Source organism: Nycticebus coucang, chromosome 20 (assembly GCF_027406575.1).
Source record: "Nycticebus coucang isolate mNycCou1 chromosome 20, mNycCou1.pri, whole genome shotgun sequence".
Classification (NCBI taxonomy): domain Eukaryota; kingdom Metazoa; phylum Chordata; class Mammalia; order Primates; family Lorisidae; genus Nycticebus; species Nycticebus coucang.
In genome coordinates, this window is record NC_069799.1 from 38,322,492 (window position 1) to 38,344,103 (window position 21,612).

A 21,612-nucleotide genomic window follows, 5' to 3' on the forward strand; every position below is an offset into this window, starting at 1 on the left:
GCCAACCCCAATTATCCCTCCAACACTGGCCTGTGTTCCTGTTGGCCTGGCCACAGTGATGCCAACTGCTGCTGTAAGGAGCAGCAGCCTAGGCAAGGTTCTAAGGGACTGGGGCTCAGGCAGGAGGTCCATGGGGGAGGGGAGTGCCTAGAGGCCTCTCCGAAAAAGTAACCAGTGGCCAGCAACAAAGAAAACCCCAGAAAACAGACATAGCCCTTGGAAAACACTACACTCGGCCAAACAGAGGGTGTGGGAAGGCTCTGTGTACTGCACCTTCCTCTCAAGCCCACAGGCTAGACTGATCATGAGAAAACAAGAGGCAAACTCCAAGGGGCCATCCTGTACCTTAGGCCAGCCTCCTGAAGGCTGTCACAGCCCCAGAGGCCAGGAGATGTCTCAATAAAAAATGGACTCTAAGATTAAAAAATAGGTGTAGGAACACAACCATCACATGAAGGAAGGTATTAACAACTGGGTAGGGAGCTGGGGAGATAAAGGGACTCTGTACTATCTCATGCCTCTTCCTGTAAATCTAAAACTGCTCAAAAATAACAACATTTTTTTAAAGATGCTATGCAAAAAAAAAAAAAAACAGCAATCTGCAATGGCACGTCCCACACTCCACATGGCCAGTGGGGGCCCAGGCCAGGCTGTGATTTCTATCCATCCGGCAAGCATTGACATCACCACTCAGGTCTCTGGAAAGTCTCCCTGCCCAGAGTGTCACTCACAGGACAAGCGCCCAACCAGCGTTGCACGACTGCCACCGTGTGGCCACCTGGAGAGGCAGGAATTTCTCAGACACCAGTCATGGTTTCCACCTCCCAGGGCCTTGCAGAATTTCTAGCCAGGAGCAGTAAACAGAGGAATTAGTATCTACCGGGACATGTGATGACAACACCAATAGCAAAGTGGCAGCAAGAGAGAAGTCCTAAAAGCCGTGTTGGTCCATGAGCACTATCAAGATCCCAGCAAACAGGATACCATTTGCAGGGGGCCCACCCACACCAGAGGAAGGACACCCAGATTTGGCCCCACTGGACAGCTTAACGCAGGGGTGTCAGTACTAAGATGGAGCTGTGTGCCATCATAACAGTTCAACACATCCCACACACCTAGAAGTAACTCCAGTGGTAGTCATGCTGTAGTCCATAGTAAGTCACATCACAGTTACTCAAGAAAACCAAGGTCCAAGGACTGGGTAGTTCTGTGCAAGTAGCTACAGACTCTCCCTGTGGCTATAGCCCATAACCTGTGACTGTAGGTAGGAGAGATCACTGTAGATGAACGGTGAAACCTAACTGCAAACATGGAATAATCTTAAAACATGTCAGAACCATTACACAGAGAAGGAAATTGTTTCTATACACTTAACCATTGCTAGCCAGGAGAATCTCACTTCCAGTAAACCTGGCCTATGAAAACACATGTGCCTGGACAGCACAAAAGGGGACACCTACAATAGGACCCCCCAACACATCACCTACAGAACATCTCAGCATCCACACTGAGATGCACCCCCACTGCCAGGTAACTTCCCCACATCTCCCCTTGCCTATGCTACCTCTTTATTTTTTTTTTTTTGTTTGTTTTTTTGAGGCAGAGCCTCAAGCTGTTGCCCTGGGTAGAGTGCCGTGGCATCATAGCTCACAGCAACTTCAACTCCTGGGCTGAAGCGATACTCTTGCCTCAGCCTCCCAAGTAGCTGTGACTACAGGTGCCTGCCACAATGCCCGACTACTTTTTGGATGTAGTTGTCATTGTTGTTTGGCAGGCCCGGGCTGGATTCAAACCCGCCAGCTCTGGTGTATGTGACTGACGCCTTAGCCGCTTGAGCTATAGGCGCCGATCCAGCTACCTCTTTAATCTTTATCCACTAAGACAGTAGTCCCCACCTAGACAGGACAACCTCATATCCTCAGTCATATGCCTGTGCCACCTCTCAGTCCTGACCCAGGAGGACAGTCCCCATATGCACAGGACATCTTCTTACCTCCTAACTCACACGTCTGTGCCACCTCTTCAGTCCTCATCCACTAAGACAGTCTTCACCTGGACAGGTTGACCTCACACCCTCAGTCACACACTTGTGCCACCTCCTCAGTCCTCATCCATGAGGACAGTCCCCACCTGCATGGGACATCCTCACATCTCTTCCTCAGTCACATGCCTGTGCCACATGTTCTGTCCACTTGGGTAGCAGTACGGCCCCTCTTCCTACTTTTCTCTGGCCTACCTTGCAATGGGACTCTGACCTCTCTGCTTGTTCTCCTGTGAGTGCAGGTCTCGGTGCCCTTCAATCTTCTCATGTTGAATAATAGATGTTATGTTACATTTCATCCCATTTGTGTCCCCATCTCCATCTGAAATCTCCCTCCCTAATTAATTCTAGGATCGTGGCTAATTCTTTTTAATATAGGAGGGTTTTATGTCTGTGCTGTGTTAAAGATGTGTCCTGCAGTCCTGAGCTTCTTCAAGAGGAACACTGTGCTGTAAGGCCCCTTGGAAGGCATATGCTAGGCGGAGCTCCGCTGAGTGGCCAGGCGTTCTAGTGAGGGTTACCTGATGGCTGGCACTGCTTAACCTGTGTGGGTCAGCTTCTGTGTGGTATCTTGACCTAGGGACCACAGAAAAATGTGGAAATACCAAGAATGTAAGTTTTTAAATTAAATTTCCAAATAAATTATTTGCAACATTTTAGTGCTTATGGGATCGGGGCAATCACCACATATATTTAATTTTTAAACTTGAAGCCATCTAGCCCTATTCATGGGATAGGGAAATAAGACCATTGAAACTAAAATCTTGAATCTTGATCTTGAACCTTAGGGGACTGCAAAAAAATAAAAAGAAGAAGAAGAAACTGAAATCAATCACTTAAGAGGAGTAAAGAAAAGCAGATTAGTAGTGAATATTTCTCTTACTTTTAACAGATATTTGGCAATCAAATTTATAAGGAAAGATGATTACTTGTATACATGTTTTACATTATACATATGTATACACGTACACGTTAAAGTATATACCTGCAGTAAATATGTATCACATAGACATTTCACATACAAACCAGTTTATTATCTATTATTATCATATTAGAAAATGGAGTTCTTCATGACTTTGGGATTTCTTAATCAGGACTCAAAAACAAACTTGAGGAAACTGGTGGATTTTACCACAGCAAGATTAAAGATTTCTATAACAGAAGACAACAGTTTGGAAAAAGTGATCGCAGCCTCCAAAGTCTAAAAGTAATTAATATTTAGAATAGTTAAAATTCTTGCAAATTTGGGAAAAAAAAAAAAAAAAAGACAGCCCATAGGAAAGAAGAAAATGGAATAGGCAAGCCACAGGGCAAAACTGCAAGCCCAGAACAAACAAAAAACATCAGATGCTCCATCTCACAACCAATCAAAGAATGAAAGTTAAAATAATATCTGGATGCCACCTCATTCTCATGAGAATGGTGAACTACAAAGTCAGGTTCCCCAGCACAGGAGGTGGGGGTGGGGGTCGGAGGGGAGGGAGAGGGAGGCAAGGCCTAAACACTGTCCAGATGCAAAGCATGCATGTGTCAGGCCCAGCTGAAACTCATGCTCCATGTGGGTCCTGCAAAAGAGCCCCCAGGGTCACTCGGCACAGTACCTTGAAACTTGTGCCAGATACACTGGACCATACTATGGAGTTCTCAAGGGTACAGATCCCTAAACACATCTTGGTGGTGCACAGGGAAGATGTGGCTTAAACACCAATGGACGCGGAAGTGTGGCAGGGCAGGTGGGGAAGGAACAGAGACTCACCAGGGTCAGGGTGGTTGGTGCTAGTTAAGACCTGAAGGCTGGTTCTCAAATCTGACAGGAGAAATGAGATCAACAGGTGGGAACTCTGAACTTGATGCTTCCTTTCATTCTGAAACATGCATTTTTTTTGGAGTAGTCTTACTCTGTTGTGCCAGGCTAGAGTGCCCTGGCATCACAGCTCACAGCAACCTCAAATTCCTGGGCTCAAGTGATGCTCTTGCCTCAGTCTCTGCAGCAGTTGGGACTACAGGTGCCTACCATGATGCCTGGCTAGTTTTTCTATATTTAGTAGAGACAAGGTCTCACTCTTGCTCAGGCTGGTCTCAAACTCCTGAGCTCAAGCAATACATTTGCCTTGGTTTTCCAGAGTGCTAGAATTATAGGTGTGAACCATCATGCCTTGCCTGAAACATGCATTCTGAAAGTTTTCTGACTGTCTTAGTCTATTTTGTGTTGCTTTAACAGAATATCAAAGCCTGGGTAAGAGAAAAGAGGTGTATGTAGCTCATAGTTCTGCAAGCTGAGAAGTTCAATCTGGGAAGCACTATTTTCTGGCGAGTGCTTTGGGCTGTTTCCTACCATGGCAAAGAAGGTGAAAGCAGAAACAGACATGTGCAAAGACAAAGAACCCAAGGAGTGCTGTGAGACTGATCTAGTTTCACCAGAGTCAAAACTCACTATGATCTGCTTCTATGACTCCACTTCCAAAAGTTCAGCATGAGTTTTGGTGGGGACAAAAACCACATCCAAACTAGAGCACTGACCTATTGTGAAATCCACTTATCTACTGGATGCATGACAAATTTTAGTAATGTGAGGTTCACAGATGTCAAGCACTAAGGAACATTGTCTGGAATTATTTATATGTATAAAGAAATGTGCCATCTCTCATGAGCTGGAAGCGAGCAGTGGTTCTAAATGGTGCATCTGTAAAGTACTTCCAAGTGCATGGGCTGGGTCTGGCTGTCATTTCAGAAGTCCATGCACATGCCGCCTTGCTGCTCACCCACCTGTGTGCCAGATTGAGCTGCTCTTTTCCACAGGAGAAGCTTTCATGCTTTTGAGCACTGAGGCATCTTCCAACAATTCAATCTTCTTGTTGAACTGCATTTCTAAAATGGGGATGACTTCTGGCATCTTGGCAGATATTACACGATAAGCCACATCTGGCTTTCCAATAAATCGCTGGCGGATGCTAATTTCATAAGGTGAATGGACCTTAATGTCATCCACATCTTCCCTTTCAAACCTGTGCATGAGCAAAGAATTGGAGTCATGGATTTCCAATCCAGAGACAAGGACGGTAAGCCTCCCTGGCTTAACATGAGACTCTGTCCTTTGGGAAATAATGGCAGGAATTTTGATCACTATGCCTTCTTTTCCAAAAGGCTCACAACTGGCCGCTGAGGTACCTTCTCTGGGCTTTGTTTCTGGTGGTGTCTTCCAAAGCTTGGAGCTGAAGGGCCACCAAGAAGGAGATTCCAGTTCCATCAGCAATCTGAAAGGGCAAACAAAACACAGAAAACCAAAGAGATCAATTTTTAAGGAGTGATACTTTTTTTTAAGGAAAACTGCTTTAATCTTTGCAAAGCATCTTACCATTTTATAGTTTTTCTCTTCCCCACACTCCACAGAGCACAAGGAACAGGAATTACTATCTCCATGTTTAGAAGAGAAACCTGAGACTCACAGCAGTAAAGACATCTGCCTGTAGACACACTACCAATCAGGAGTAAGACACAGCAAAACACACACCTTTTGACTAAGATATTACTTTCCACATGGTGCTGCCTTGACCTGGGTAATTTGGTTTCAAAATAAATCCTGATCCTAACCCCTAGAGAGCTATCTAAAATAACTGTTTGTGGTAATGTAATGTTCTATGTCTGCACTGTCCAATATAACAGGAGGCCTACATAGCTATTGAGCCCTTGAAATGCATTTAATGTTAACTGAGAAACTGAAGTTTTAACTTAATTCAATTTTAATGTTGTTAGTGTCTACCATCTTAGATACCAAAACTCAAAAGCAACCACTGATGTAACACTAAGAAATTTATCTAAGAAGTCAATAAAACAGAGAAAAGTGGAGACAGGAAATGAAAAACAAAGGAACAAAGATCAAATAGAACAAATAGAAAACAAATAGTGAGATGACAGAATTAAAACAAACCATATTAGTATTCATACGAAATGTAAATGGACTAAATCGTCTAATTAAAAGGCAAGCCTAGATAAAGAAACCATATAAATATGAGAACACAGATCCATCAAAAGGATTGGAAAAAAGATATCATGCTCAAAGTAAACTTTAAGATAAGAAGTGTTACCAAGGATAAAGATGGGCATTGCATAATAATCAGGGAGTCATCCAATAGAAAAACTTAACAATAGTATATATGTATGCACCTAATAAGACGGTGATTTTCAACCAGTGTGCCTTGAGGCTGGTGTGCCATGAGAGGATCTTAGATGTACCCTGAAAAATTTTAAAGATCATTAATTAAATTATTTTCACGCCTTTAATACCAGAACTCTGGGAAGCTGAGGTGGATGGACTGCTTGAACAGGAGTTCAAGACCAGCCTGAGCAACAGTGAGACCCCATCTCTAAAAACAGCCAGGTGTTTTGGTGAACACCTGCAGTCCCAGCTACTCAGAGGCTGAGGCAAGAAGATCACTGGAGTCTAGGAATTTGAGGTTGCTGTGAGTTCTGACATCACAGCATTCTACCCAGGATGACAAAGTGAGACTCTGTCTCAAGAAAAAAGATGCTCAAAGTATGTAAGTATATATATATTTTTTACTCTTTTTTTGATTAACACAATTTAAGTGTGCTGTAAAAGTTTAACTATAGGTTTTAGTGTGCCACAAGATTAAAAAAAAAAAAAGGTTGAAAAACACTAATAGCAGAACTTCAAAATCCATTGAGCAAAAATCTGACAAAATTAAAAGGGAAAAATAGACAAAATAGTTGTAGATTTTAACATTTCTCTCAATTATTGATCAAGCGAGAAGACAAAAAAAATTAGAAACATGGAAAAATTTTGAACAATGCTATTTAACAAATTCCACCTTATGGATATTTATAAAATCATCATCTAACAAGTGCTAACTAAACACTTTTTTGACTATCTTCAGAATACTCACAAACGGAAGTCTCATATATTCTAAGGATTAATATCTTATAGAGTACTGTCCTCTGTCCTCAATCAATAAACAAAAATAACTAGAAAATCACACTCACAACTAATACATGGATCAAAAGAGAAAAAATAGAAAATATTTGAAGTGGCTCGGCACCGATAGCACAGTGGTTACAGCACCAGCCACATGCACCCAGGCTGGCGGGTTCAAACCCAGCCCAGGCCAGCTAAACAACAATGACAACTGCAACAAAAAAATAGCCAGAACAAGTTTGATGAAAATATTTCAAATTGTATATAAAACCAGCACAATGTACCCCATGATTGCACTGATGTACACAGCTATGATTTAATATTTAAAAAAAAAAAGAGCTGGGCACCTATAGTCCCAGCTACTATGGAGGCTGAGGCAAGAAAATCACTTGAGCCCAGGAGTTTGATGTTGCTGTGAGCTGTGACACCATGGCACTCTACCAAGGGCAACATAGTGAAACTCTGTCTCAAAAGAAAAAAAGAATGTCTTCCTTTCAATATTTCCTTTATCTTTGGATAAAGAAAAAAGTCACTGGGGACCAGATCAGATGAGTAGGGAGGGTGTTCCAATACAGTCGTTTGTTTAGTGACTAAAAACTCCCTCCACAGACAGTGCTGTGTGAGTTGGTGACACACTGTTGTGCAAGAGCCATGAGTTGTTGGCAAAAAGTTCAGGTGATTTTCGTATAACTTTTTTTTTTTTTTTTTTGAGACAGAGTCTCACCATGTCACCCTTAATAGAGTGCTGTAGTGTCACAGCTCACAGCAAACTCAAACTCTTAGGCTTAAGCCATTCTCTTGCCTCAGCCTCCCAAGTAGCTGGGACTACGGGCACCACAATGCCTGCACCTGCATTTTGTTGTTGTTGTTGTTGTAGCTGTCACTGTTGTTTAGCAGGCCCAAGCTGGGTTCAAACCTGCCAACCCCGGGGTATGTGGCCAGCACCCTAACCACTGAGCTATGGGCACTGAGCCTCATATAACTTTTTTAATCAGTCTTTTCAGCACTTCCAGATAGTAAATTTGGTTCACTGTTTGTCCATTTGGTATGAATTTTTGTTTTCATCAGTTGTGCTTGTTATTGGCCACCCTGACCTCTCTTCATTAGTGATGCTTTCTCTCCCCTCAGAAAAACATTAATCCATTTGTACACTCCTTTTTCTTCACAGCATTATCCCCATAACACCACTCAGCAAGATGCTAATGTGCATTAACATGAACATGGCTGTGAGAGACTAATATACCAAGGTACGAAACCTTACTAAGTTGTTTGTACAGTGCCGCCAACACAGTGGCAAGTTCACAGACCTAATTTTCAGACCTTGTATACTCAGCAGTGGGATTGCTGGAACACGGGGTAGTTCTATTTTTAATTTTTTGTGAATCCCCATACTGTTTTCTATAGTGGCTGGATATATAAAGATTTTAAATGAATGAAACAATGGCATAGCATAAGATGTCTGTGTTTCATTTTCTGAGGGGGAAAGGGTAGCCAATGTCTAGCTATGTTGCTATTTTGGAACCAGATGTCTCCATATGTATCTCCAGACCTTCTTTTTAGGTTCCAGGAGTCATTACTATAAAAGAAAACCTTACAACACTTGAACATTTCTCACAGAAATGAAAACAACTCATCACAGGCCCAAGTGTGTGTGTGTGTGTGTGTGTGTGACACTGTTTTGGTGTTTCACATCTATTTAACATACCAGAAATCTTACAATCATGTAAGATTCTGGTAGGCAGATAAAAATAAATGGTAGGCAGTGGGCACAGTGGGCACAATGGCTCATCTCTGTAATCCCAGCTACTGGAGAGGCTGAAGCAGGAGTATCAGTTGGAGCCAGGAGTCCAAGACAAGCCTGAGCAACGTACCTGAGATTTGATAATTAAGTTGCAAACTTGCTACTGTATGCTTACACTGCAGCATTGTACAAACAGCGCGATAAGGTTTCATAACCTTGATATATAAGTGTCTCACATCCATGGTCATGCTGATGTTTAGCAGTGTCTTCTGAGTGGCATTCATTACTGTTGCTGCATGTTTTTGGGTGCTGTTTCAAGAATGTTGGAGCTTGAAGTAGAGCAACAAACATTAAATTTCTTGTTAAACTTGGGAAGAGTGGAAGTGAAATCAGGGACATGTTAGTCCGAGTTTATGGGGATAATGCCATGAAGAAAAAGGCAGTACACAAATGGATTAAATGTTTTGGGGTTTTTTTGAGAAAGAGTCTCACTTTGTCTCCCTACATAGAGTGTCGTGACCTCATAGTTCACAACAACCCCAAACTCTTGGGCTCAAGCAATCCTCTTGCCTCAGCCTCCCAAGTAGCTGGGACTACAGGCACCCGCCACAATGCCCAGCTATTTTTAGAGACCAGCCTGGCTCAGGCTGGTCTTGAACTCATGAGCTCAAGCAATCCACCTGCCTCGAGCCTCCCAGACTACTAAAGACTACAGGCATAAGCCACTGAGCCCAGCCCAGATTAAATGTTTTTCTGAGGGGAGAGAAAGCATCAGTGATGAAGAGAGGTCAGGGCAGCCAGTAATAAACACAACTGATGAAAACACTGCAAAAATCCATACCAAGTGGACCAAGTTTACTATGTGGAAGTGCTGAAAGTTAGACAAAAATAATCTTAACTTTTTGCCAACAACTCATGGCTCTTGCATTACAACAATGTACCAACTCATGTGGCACTGTCTGTGAGGGAGTTTTTAGCGACAAATAATTAAGGCGTTAAGGGCAATACGGTGCAGGGAATGGATGATATAGACCAAATGGGATGAAGTTTTAGTTACAAGATAAGTAAGTTCTGGAGACCTAATGTGCAACAAACGGGACTGGGTTAACAACACTGGACTGTATGCTTAAAATCTGCTAAGAGGGTGAAACTTATGTATTCTTAACATATACATATACAAAAAGGAAAATAAAATAAAATAACAACCACATGAGGTGATGGCTATGTTAATGAGCATGAATGTGATTATTTCACAACGTGTACATACATCAAAACATCAAAAAGTATACCTCAAACATGTACAGCTTTTGCCAGCAAAACTGGAAAAAATAATTGCACTTTAAACAAACTCTTCATATAACTCATTCATTTCCTTAGCAATTTTAGTTTTTCTGACCTCCCTTCTAAATCCTGAATCATATTTGTCTTTTTCTCACACACCCGGCCAAAGTGGGAGGGGAACTCTGAGACACAAATCCAAGAAAGAATGTGGTAAGAACCCAGATAGTAGGCCCATGGGCACTCATTCTGGAGTGTTCACTCTCATGCCCAATAAGGGTGCTAAATGACAAGTTAAGGTATTCCGAGAGCTGAGTCCAGAAGCCCCAGCAGATGGTTGGGACCTGGCAGCAGCTGTACTTAGATGGGCTGTACCAAGAGAGATCAGGGTAGCCCATCTAAGGGAAAGTGGAGATGGTGGGACAGGTACAGCAATGGCCAGTCTGATGAGAGAGTGGGGATGTCGGGCAAACTCTTCTGGGTCCACATCATTAGGGATGACAGTAGATATTTACTGAAGAAGCCTCATCTTGGCCCAGGGCCAGCAGCCGGAACAGATGACTTTAGAGTTGAACCACACAAAGCTGGCAGGCTGTTTCTCTTTGACTTCATTCATGAAGTTTTCACAAGAAACACAACATGGAAAATAGGCATAGCTCAGTTTCTAACCTCATCTCGTAGCAAGAATCAATAACAAACAATCTGAACTTTTGGGTTTACATAACAGGTAACACAATATGCCATAGAGATTCCTTCCCAATTTCCCTTTAAAATATTTGCCCAGAAAAAAAATATATATCCAGACGAGGTACGGTGGCTCACACCTATAATCCTATCCACAAGGCAACACCAGAACAGGAGTACATCTCACAGAGAATAAAACAAATTGACAGAAAAAACTCATCTGGGACAAACCAGACACTATAAAGGCAAAATAAGCTAGCTGATAATATCCTAAGAGAAAAAAGGTGAATTCCATAAAGCAAGATCAGGATGCTCTCCAGAGAAACTCTAGGAGAACAAAAATATTTTCTTGGACATTAAAAATACAAGAGAAGGGCAGGTGCAGTGACTCACACCTGTAATCCTAGCACTCTGGGAGGCAGAGGCAGGTGGATTGCTTGAGCTCACAAGTTCGAGACCAGCCTGAGCAAGAGTGAAACCCCTGTCTCTAAAAAAAATAGCTAGGTATTGTGGCAGGTGCCTATAGTCCCAGCTACCTGGGAGGCTGAGGCAAGAAAATTTCTTTGAGCTGAACAGTTTGAGGTTGTGAGCTGTGACAACACAGGACTTTACCAAGGGTGACAAAGTGAGACTGTCTTAAAAAAAAAAAAAAAAAAAAAAAACAAACCCACAAGAGAAACAGAAAAATAGAAAGATGAAACACAAGAAATATAAATTAGAACACTAGATTTCCCTCAAAGCCAGCAGAGAAAATTCTGCTTCCTTGACTAGGTTGTCCTTCCCAGGATAAGATCCATTCATGTGTGACTTTGATCTCATCTGAAAGATCCCTTTGCCAGGAGGCGGAGCAAGATGGCAGCCGAGTAACAGCTTCCTTGCATCTGGGCACCGTGAGTCTGGGGAGATAGGACTCCAGGCATCTCTGACTGGTGGGATCTGCCTATCATCACCCCTGAGAGGATACAGGGAGTCAGTGAGAGACTTCTGGACCCCAAGAGGAGGACTAAAACAGTGGAAAACCGGCAAGTGGTCGCGTGTGTTCAAACCATCTAAACCCGCCCGCAACTGTAAGTTCAGTAGCAGCGAGACTGCAAACCAGAAAGGCCTTACCTGTGAACTGTTTTGGTGTCTTTGGACTTGGCACTCAGCTGAACTGCCTTGGGGAGAGCCTGAGCGGGAGTGCGGAGAACTTTGGCCTTTGTCTAGGGCCCCAGTCTGAGCCGCTGAGCCAGACGGAGCTAATAGTGTTTGGCTCTGGGTCACAGGCAGCCATTGTGAGCGATCTGCCCTGGCAAGCTCCGCCCTCAGGGTCGCAGAGCTGGTAACCCAGCGACCAAGTAGCCAAAGGGCGGGGTCTGAGCTGCCTTGCAGCCCTAACCCTCGGGGGTAGAGGGAGACCAGTTTTGGCACACAGGGTAAGTGGACAGCCACTTCAGCAGTGATTCCAGCGACAAGCACTTCCCTGGGAAAGCTTCTGCTCAGCAAGTGAACAAGGGTAAAATGCCTTTTAAGTGGGCTGAAGAGAGATTTAGGGTGTCTACCTGCTGGGGTTTGAGAAACTAGAGGCCTCCAGTCGTATCAGAACTGTGATTAACATCTCATACCCCAGAAGACCACGTGTTGCCCAGACAATATTCAATAACATAGACATACTGCTTTGTTTTTGGTTGTGTTTTTTTTTTCTTTTGTTTTGTTTTGGTTGTTTTTTTGTTTATTTTGATGTTGTTGATTGTTGTTTTGTTTTTCAAGTTCAACCTTTTCCATACAGATCCTTTTCCTTTGTCAATTTTTCTAGTTTAATTATAATTTCCCATTGCTGCCTATTTCAATAATTAGAACTTCATTTTTGTTAGTGTTTCTACCGCTATTATTTGGTTTTTCCAGCCCATTTTATCCCGTAAAGTTTTCTGTTTGCTTGTTTTGGTTTGATTTATAGCATTTTTGTCTTTCCTCTCTACTTGGTGGAGGTGGGGTACTGTGTCTGATCAGGTTAGCAAAGAGCTGCTGACCTCAAGGGAACCACCCAACTGGGCACCCCCAGAAGGTGGTTTTTTTTTAAGGTTGTATCAAAGTACCCCACTGTACACCTATATTGCTCTGTCTCCCACTTTCTGTGCCTCTCTTCTTTTTGTCAATATTTCTTTTACCCACCCCCTCTCCTTTCTCTATTTTTCTTTTTTTTTTTTCTTATCACTCGGTCCTCCTTTCTTTCATCCCTTTTTTGCTCTTCAACCTTCTCACCCTCCTGGTCCTGTAACCCTTAGTCCACAGGCACGAGAACTTAAAGAGCAAGAGGAAGTGAAAGGAAAATTAGGGCAAGGAAACAGATAAAAGAAATCACCCATGAGGAAGAATCAGCAGAAAACTCCAGGCAACATGAAGAACCAGTCCAGAACAACCCCGCCAAGGGACCATGAGGTAGCTACTGCAGAGGATTCCACCTATACAGAAATGTTAGGAATGACAGAAAGGGAATTTAGAATACACATGTTGAAAACAATGAAAGAAATGATGGAAACAATGAAGGAAACTGCTAATAAAGTGGAAAATAACCAAAAGGAAATCCAAAAACAGAATCAAATCAGAGATGAACGATATGAAGAATATAAAAAGGAAATAGCAGAGCTGAAGGAAATGAAACAGTCAATCAGGGAACTTAAAGATGCAATGGAAAGTATCAGCAACAGGTTAGACCATGCAGAAGAAAGAATTTCAGAGGTAGAAGACAAAGTTTTTGAGATAACTCAGATAGTAAAAGAGGCAGAAAAGAAGAGAGAGAAAGCAGAACGTTCACTGTCAGAATTATGGGACTTTATGAAGCGTTCCAACATACGAGTTATAGGAATTCCAGAAGGGGAAGAAGAATGCCCCAGAGGAATGGAAGCCATCCTAGAGAATATTATAAAAGAAAATTTCCCAAATATCACCAAAGATTCTGACACACTGCTTTCAGAGGGCTATCGGACCCCAGGTCGCCTCAACTCTAACCGAGCTTCTCCAAGACACATTGTGATGAACCTGTCCAAAGTCAAGACAAAAGAAAAGATTCTGCAAGCTGCCAGGAGTAAGCGCCAGTTGACCTACAGGGGCAAATCCATCAGACTGACCGCAGACTTCCCCAATGAAACTTTCCAAGCAAGAAGACAATGGTCATCTACCTTTAATCTACTTAAACAGAACAATTTCCAGCCCAGAACTCTGTACCCTGCTAAGCTAAGCTTCAAAATTGACAGAGAAATCAAATCATTTACGGATATACAAACATTGAGGAAATTCGCCACAACAAGACCAGCTCTACAGGAAATACTTCAACCTGTTCTGCACACTGACCACCACAATGGATCAGCAGCAAAGTAAGAACTCAGAAATTAAAGGACATCCACGCTGATGCAAAAGATAAAACTAAGCAATGGACTCTCACAAAATAAGATGAATAGAATACTACCACACTTATCAATTATCTCAATAAATGTTAATGGCTTGAATTCCCCACTGAAGAGACGTAGATTGGTTGACTGGATTAAAAAACACAAGCCATCCATTTGCTGTCTGCAAGAAACACACCTGGCTTCAAAAGACAAATTAAAGCTCCGAGTCAAGGGTTGGAAGACAATTTTTCAGGCAAATGGCATTCAGAAGAAAAAAGGAGTTGCAATCTTATTTTCAGATAATGTGGATTTAAAGCAACTAAAGTCAAAAAAGACAAAGATGGTCACTTTATATTGGTCAAGGGAAAAATACAACAAGAAGATGTTTCAATTCTAAATATTTATGCACCCAATTTCAGTGCTCCCAGATTCTTGAAACAGACCTTACTCAGTCTGAGCAATATGATATCTGATAATACCATAATAACAGGGGACCTTAACACTCCTCTTACAGAGCTGGACAGATCCTCTAAACAGAAATTAAACAAGGATATAAGAGATTTAAATGAGACCCTAGAACTGTGCTTCATAGACGCATATAGAATACTCCACCCCAAAGATAAAGAATATACATTCTTCTCATCACCCCATGGAACATTCTCCAAAATTGATCATATCCTGGGACACAAAACAAATATCAACAGAATCAAAAGAATTGAAATTTTACCTTGTATCTTCTCAGACCATAAGGCACTAAAGGTGGAACTCAACTCTAACAAAAATGCTCGACCCCACCCAAAGGCATGGAAATTAAACAATCTTCTGTTGAATAACAGATGGGTGAAGGAAGAAATAAAACAGGAAATCATGAACTTCCTTGAGCATAACAACAATGAAGACACAAGCTACCAAAACCTGTGGGATACTGCAAAAGCAGTTTTGAGGGGAAAATTCATCGCTTTAGATGCCTACATTCGAAAAACAGAAAGAGAGCACATCAACAATCTCACAAGAGATCTTATGGAATTGGAAAAAGAAGAACAATCTAAGCCTAAACTCAGTAGAAGAAAAGAAATATCCAAAATCAAATCAGATATCAATGAAATTGAAAACAAAAGAATCATTCAGAAAATTAATGAAACAAGGAGTTGGTTTTTTGAAAAAATAAATAAAATAGATAAACCATTGGCCAGACTAACAAGGAATAGAAAAGTAAAATCTCTAGTAACCTCAATCAGAAATGATAAAGGGGAAATAACAACTGATCCCACAGAGATACAAGAGATCATCTCTGAATACTACCAGAAACTCTATGCCCAGAAATTTGACAATGTGAAAGAAATGGATCAATATTTGGAATCACACCCTCTCCCTAGACTCAGCAAGGAAGAAATAGAGCTCCTGAACAGACCAATTTCAAGCACTGAGATCAAAGAAACAATAAAAAGTCTTCCAACCAAAAAATGCCCTGGTCCAGATGGCTTCACTCCAGACTTCTATCAAACCTTCAAGGAAGAGCTTATTCCTGTACTGCAGAAATTATTCCAAAAAATTGAGGAAGAAGGAATCTTCCCCAACACATTCTATGAAGCAAACATCACCCTGATACCAAAACCTGGAAAAGACCCAAACAAAAAGGAGAATTTCAGACCAATCTCACTCATGAATATAGACGCAAAAATTCTCAACAAAATCCTAGCCAATAGATTACAGCTTATCATCAAAAAAGTCATTCATCATGATCAAGTAGGCTTCATCCCAGGGATGCAAGGCTGGTTTAACATACGCAAGTCTATAAACATTATCCACCATATTAACAGAGGCAAAAATAAAGATCACATCATCCTCTCAATAGACGCAGAAAAAGCATTTGATAAAATCCAGCATCCTTTTCTAATTAGAACACTGAAGAGTATAGGCATAGGTGGCACATTTCTAAAACTGATTGAAGCTATCTATGACAAACCCACAGCCAATATTTTACTGAATGGAGTAAAACTGAAAGCTTTTCCTCTTAGAACTGGAACCAGACAAGGTTGTCCTCTGTCACCTTTACTATTCAACGTAGTGCTGGAAGTTCTAGCCAATACAATTAGGCAAGACAAGGAAATAAAGGGAATCCAAATGGGAGCAGAGGAGGTCAAACTCTCCCTCTTTGCTGACGACATGATCTTATACTTAGAGAACCCCAAAGACTCAACCACAAGACTCCTAGAAGTCATCAAAAAATACAGTAATGTTTCAGGATATAAAATTAATGTCCACAAGTCAGTAGCCTTTGTGTACACCAATAACAGTCAAGATGAGAAGCTAATTAAGGACACAACTCCCTTCACCATAGTGTCAAAGAAAATGAAATACCTAGGAGTATACCTAACGAAGGAGGTGAAGGACCTCTATAAAGAAAACTATGAAATCCTCAGAAAGGAAATAGCAGAGGATATTAACAAATGGAAGAACATACCATGCTCATGGATGGGAAGAATCAACATTGTTAAAATGTCTATACTTCCCAAAGCAATCTACCTATTCAATGCCATTCCTATCAAAATACCAACATCGTACTTTCAAGATTTGGAAAAAATGATTCTGCATTTTGTATGGAACTGGAAAAAATCCCGTATAGCTAAGGCAGTTCTCTGTAACAAAAATAAAGCTGGGGGCATCAGCACACCAGATTTTAGTCTGTACTACAAAGCCATAGTGCTCAAGACAGCATGGTACTGGCACAAAAACAGAGACATAGACACTTGGAATCGAATTGAAAACCAAGAAATGAAACTAACATTTTACAACCACCTAATCTTTGATAAACCAAACAAGAACATACCTTGGGGGAAAGATTCCCTATTCAATAAATGGTATTGGGAGAACTGGATGTCTACATGTAAAAGACTGAAACTGGACCCACACCTTTCCCCACTCACAAAAATTGATTCAAGATGGATAAAGGACTTAAATTTAAGGCATGAAACAATAAAAATCCTCCAAGAAAGCATAGGAAAAACACTGGAAGATATTGGCCTGGGGAAAGACTTCATGAAGAAGACTGCCATGGCAATTGCAACAACAACAAAAATAAACAAATGGGACTTCATTAAACTGAAAAGCTTCTGTACAGCTAAGGAGACAATAACATTAAACTGAAAAGCTTCTGTACAGCTAAGGAGACAATAACCAAAGCAAAGAGACAACCTACACAATGGGAAAGGATATTTTCCCATCAGACAAAAGCTTGATAACTAGGATCTATAGAGAACTCAAATTAATGCACATGAAAAAAGCCAACAATCCCTTGTATTAATGGGCAAGAGACATGAATAGAACTTTCTCTAAAGACGACAGACGAATGGCTAACAAACACATGAAAAAATGTTCATCATCTCTATATATTAGAGAAATGCAAATCAAAACAACACTGAGATATCATCTAACCCCAGTGAGAATGGCCCACATCACAAAATCTCAAAACTGCAGATGCTGGCGTGGATGTGGAGAGAAGGGAACACTTTTACACTGCTGGTGGGACTGCAAACTAGTACAACCTTTCTGGAAGGAAGTATGGAGAAACCTCAAAGCACTCAAGCTAGACCTCCCATTTGATCCTGCAATCCCATTACTGGGCATCTACCCAGAAGGAAAGAAATCCTTTTATCATAAGGACACTTGTACTAGACTGTTTATTGCAGCTCAATTTACACTCACCAAAATGTGGAAACAGCCTAAATGCCCACCAACCCAGGAACGGATTAACAAGCTGTGGTATATGTATACCATGGAATACTATTCAGCCATTAAAAAAAATGGAGACTTTACATCCTTCGTATTAACCTGGATGGACGTGGAAGACATTATTCTTAGTAAAGCATCACAAGAATGGAGAAGCATGAATCCTATGTACTCAATTTTGATATGAGGACAATTAATGACAATTATGGTTATGGGTGGGGGGAAACAGAAAGAGGGAAGGAGGGAAGAGGGTGGGGCCTTGGTGTGTGTTACACTTTATGGGGGCAAGACATGATTGCAAGAAGGACTTTACCTAACAATTGCAATCAGTGTAACCTGGCTTATTGTACCCTCAATGAATCCCCAACAATAAAAAAAAAAATAAATAAATTAGAACAGTAAGACAAAATAAACCAAGTAAGAAAAGATATAAGACAACCACCAGAGGAACTTATTAGTTATGTAAAACAGTGGGACTTAACACAGTGAAAAAGTTTTTAACTAAGTGAGGAAATTACATTTAAAAATTCTAGAAATTTCCTATCAAGCACAATGAAAAATCAGAACAGGCTTGGCACCTGTAGCTCAGCGGCTAGGGCACCAACCATATGTACTGGATCTGGCAGGTTTGAATCCATCCTGGGCCTGCCAAACAATAACAACCGCAACAAAAAAAAATAGCCAGGTGTTATGGTGGGCACCTATAGTCCCAGCTACTTGGGAGGCTGAGGCAAGAGAATCACTTTAGCCCAAGAGTTTGAGGTTGCTGTGAGTTGTGACTCATGGCACTCTACCTAGGGTAACATAGTGACACTGTCTCAAAAAAAAAAAAAAAAGAAAAGAAAAATCAGAACACAACCCATCAAAAGGCTGACACCAGACCTCACTGTACTATGACCTGACAGATAAGAGCTTATCTGGAACCACCAAAAAGAAGCCACAGACATAATAACATGTCTAGCAGGGCGTATAAAGCAGGTACATAGTTGTGCTCTCAGCATGCTGGATGTTGACTGAACATGGTGCAGCAGACACACAGCAAGCCTCTACACACCTGGGTCTCACTGTGGGTATACCTAGCACAGTGTATATAATAGACTCACCTGTCAGCCACCTCCAGGTCTGACTCCATCTTGTCCAGGCCCTGCATGACACTGTCCAGCTGTTGCCCCTGGTGGTGAAGGACTCTTGCAGTGTCCTCCAGGCGCCTCTGCGACCCGGCCATCAGTGCTGTGAGTTCCTCCCCCCGGGTGCTGGGGGTGGATGCCCCAGCCACAGCTCCAGGCTGTGACAGAAGTAGCTCTCTCCAGAAGTGCTCAATGATGCTAAAGACGACATTCCGACTTGGCTGCAGGGAGCTGAACCAGTGCTTGGTGCCACCATTCTCTAGGATGGTAAGGGAGCTGAAGATGAAGTGTGAGGCCTCCTTCTTGATCTCAACAACACTGGACAGGGGAAAACCAACAAGGATCTCTCCTGTGCTGTCAGCCACGAATCTGAGCGCCAGCGGCATTAAGGACAGTTTACCTGGAATCCATCGTTTTTCAAGTTCTGCATAATAGGTGCATGGCCAGGTGTAGATGCAGATGTCCCTGCTCATCTGCTCCTGAGTTGGTCTGCACCAAGAACCAGGCCAGTGCTCTGCCTCTGAAGGAGAAGGGACATTGTCACCACTAGACAGAACTCAGGAAGGGAGAGTCCAGGTAGGCCCCGGTCTCTGACTCTTCCCAGGAACACTCTCTGTGGCTGTGGATGTTCCCTTTCTACGCACATTCATGCAAGTTTCTATTCACATTCCCCTTTGGAAATTCTTTTTATTTTTTTGAGATAAGAGTCTTACTCGGTCACCCAGGCTGGAGTGCAGTGGTGCAATCACCAGCACACCACAGCCTTTTAACTCCTGGGCTCAAGAGATCCTTTCACCTCAGCCTCCCAAGTAACTGCAACTAAGATGTACACCTCTGCACCTGGCTAATTTTTTAACTTTTTGTAGAGATTTAATCTGTGTTGCTCAGGCTGGTCTTGAACTGGCCTCAAGTGATCCTCCCACCTTGGCCTCCCAAAATTGGGATTACAGGCATGATTCACTGCCTCTGGTCTCCTTTAGAAATTTATATATGCTCATGTAACTGCACAGAGGAAACAATCGCATAGACAAACTTCTCCCCTTCTTGTAATCCCAGCTGAACTCTGGAGTTCTACGCACCTATGCAGTAACACGTACATGAGCAAATTCATTATCTTTGTAGTTTTGGTAGCTGTAAGCAATGAAGGTGTCCCAGCCCCATTACTATTTTCAGTTACATTTATCCGTGCCATTTGAAAAGTCTGGATGACAGCCTTGAATGAGCACCTAGGAAACATGCAGTTCCACCCTTTCATTGTACAGATGAGAAATAGGCCTTGTGTGAGGTCCAGCCATCAGTTTGTGACTCTGCTGGGGTCAAGCCATGCCTGGGGATGCACAGCTCCAGCTCTCATAGGCACACTAATGGTCTGACGGCAGTGTGGTATTCCTTCCACTTCTCTCTCTCACAGACATGTGATTTATTTATGAGTGGCTTCTCTCAAAAAACGGGAGAACAGATAGCTAGAGGTAAGATACTAGAAAGTACAAGCTTTTCTGCAGCAGAGCAGGAGGGTCCAGGATCCTCCTTATTCAGGCAGCATGTGCATACGCCACACCTGTGTGCTAGATGCCATGCGGGCAAGCACAAGAGACATCACACTAACATAGTCTCTGGCTTGGGAAGCCTGGGGCAACTGGAATTCCACTAATTTTCTCACGGAGTTACACTATTTGGTATAATTACCATAACAGACATCCCACTGCACAATCCAAGGCAAGATGTGATGCACAGAAAAGTGGCACCTGTGCTGGAAGTGCTCACGTCACAATGAGATTCTAACTGTACGGGAGCAGAGCAGTCAGACAACAGGCAGCCTGTGGTCAAATGCAAACTGTAGGGTGCATAGTGGCCACTGCAGTAGAAGGAAGTGTGGCTCAAGAGTGGCCGCCTAGCTGGTCCCCTATGGACAGTGTTCACCCCTCTGGAGTGGCACAGGCTACATACCCATGCACACACTCCCCACACAGCAGGGTGCCACCTGTCCACAGGACCAGGAGCCCCAAGAGGGTGAGGGTCACATTTCATCCATCATACTTCCTCACTGATGATTTTGTCACTGAATGAATGGGACAGGTACTTATGGTGTATAGTGTCCGTTCAGCTGGGACCCTGAGGATGGTAGCCCTGATCAAATGTCCTATGATAGGACATATTGATCCCGATCAACTGAATTAGTATGACATGGGAAAATCTGACAGAAGCTGAGGCAGTGCAGAAACATGGTGTGCACATTATTGGGAGGCACTTCTCCACTGTTCTCCGCATGTCTGTGGCAGCTTTCATTGCAGGCTATTTTTACAGATGTCTGCACAGCACTCAGCCTTGGGCTGTGGCTGGCATCTCCTATGTGGTAAGGAAGGAGATGTGTCTACTTTTGGGGAAGAATAAGGCAGGTTCACTACCAGGGCCCTCATCTAATTGGGGGTTTTCTGAGATCAGAGTTGCTCAGCTGTGACCCAAACTCACTGTGAGACTCAGGGCAGAGAAGGCCCCGTGTCCAGAGTCATGACATCCAAGCCCATGGGTCTCCTAGGAAAAGGTGGCAGGCTCACTCACCAGCCTGTAAGGGTGGCACTCAGACACTCTACCACCCATCAGTGATGTATGCTATGTATACAAGGCTGTCCTGCTCTGGGGTGTGGATCCTTCACACCAGATGAATTCTCTAGATATTTAGGCAGCAAACCCCACAAACCGGCTGCCTCAAT

The 21,612-nt window shown here is 42.6% G+C and overlaps 1 protein-coding gene across 10 annotated transcripts in view; it reads right to left on the minus strand.

The window, feature by feature from the left end:
- The window catches only part of LOC128572378 (synaptosomal-associated protein 47-like), a 111,039-nt gene that overhangs the window by 19,574 nt on the left and 69,853 nt on the right, over window positions 1-21,612 (minus strand). For 9 of the 10 annotated variants that reach the window (XR_008376190.1, XM_053572259.1, XM_053572260.1 and 6 more), the window contains 2 exons: window positions 18,878-19,421; window positions 4,808-5,295 (listed from right to left, as the gene is read on the minus strand). Coding sequence is in view for 9 of the 10 variants with exons in the window: in XM_053572259.1 (XP_053428234.1) it covers window positions 4,808-5,295; window positions 18,878-19,421 (1,032 nt within the window). In the remaining variant the exon portion in view is untranslated. The remainder of the gene's footprint in view (window positions 1-4,807; window positions 5,296-18,877; window positions 19,422-21,612) is intronic. The other variant, XM_053572261.1, reaches the window with a different exon arrangement.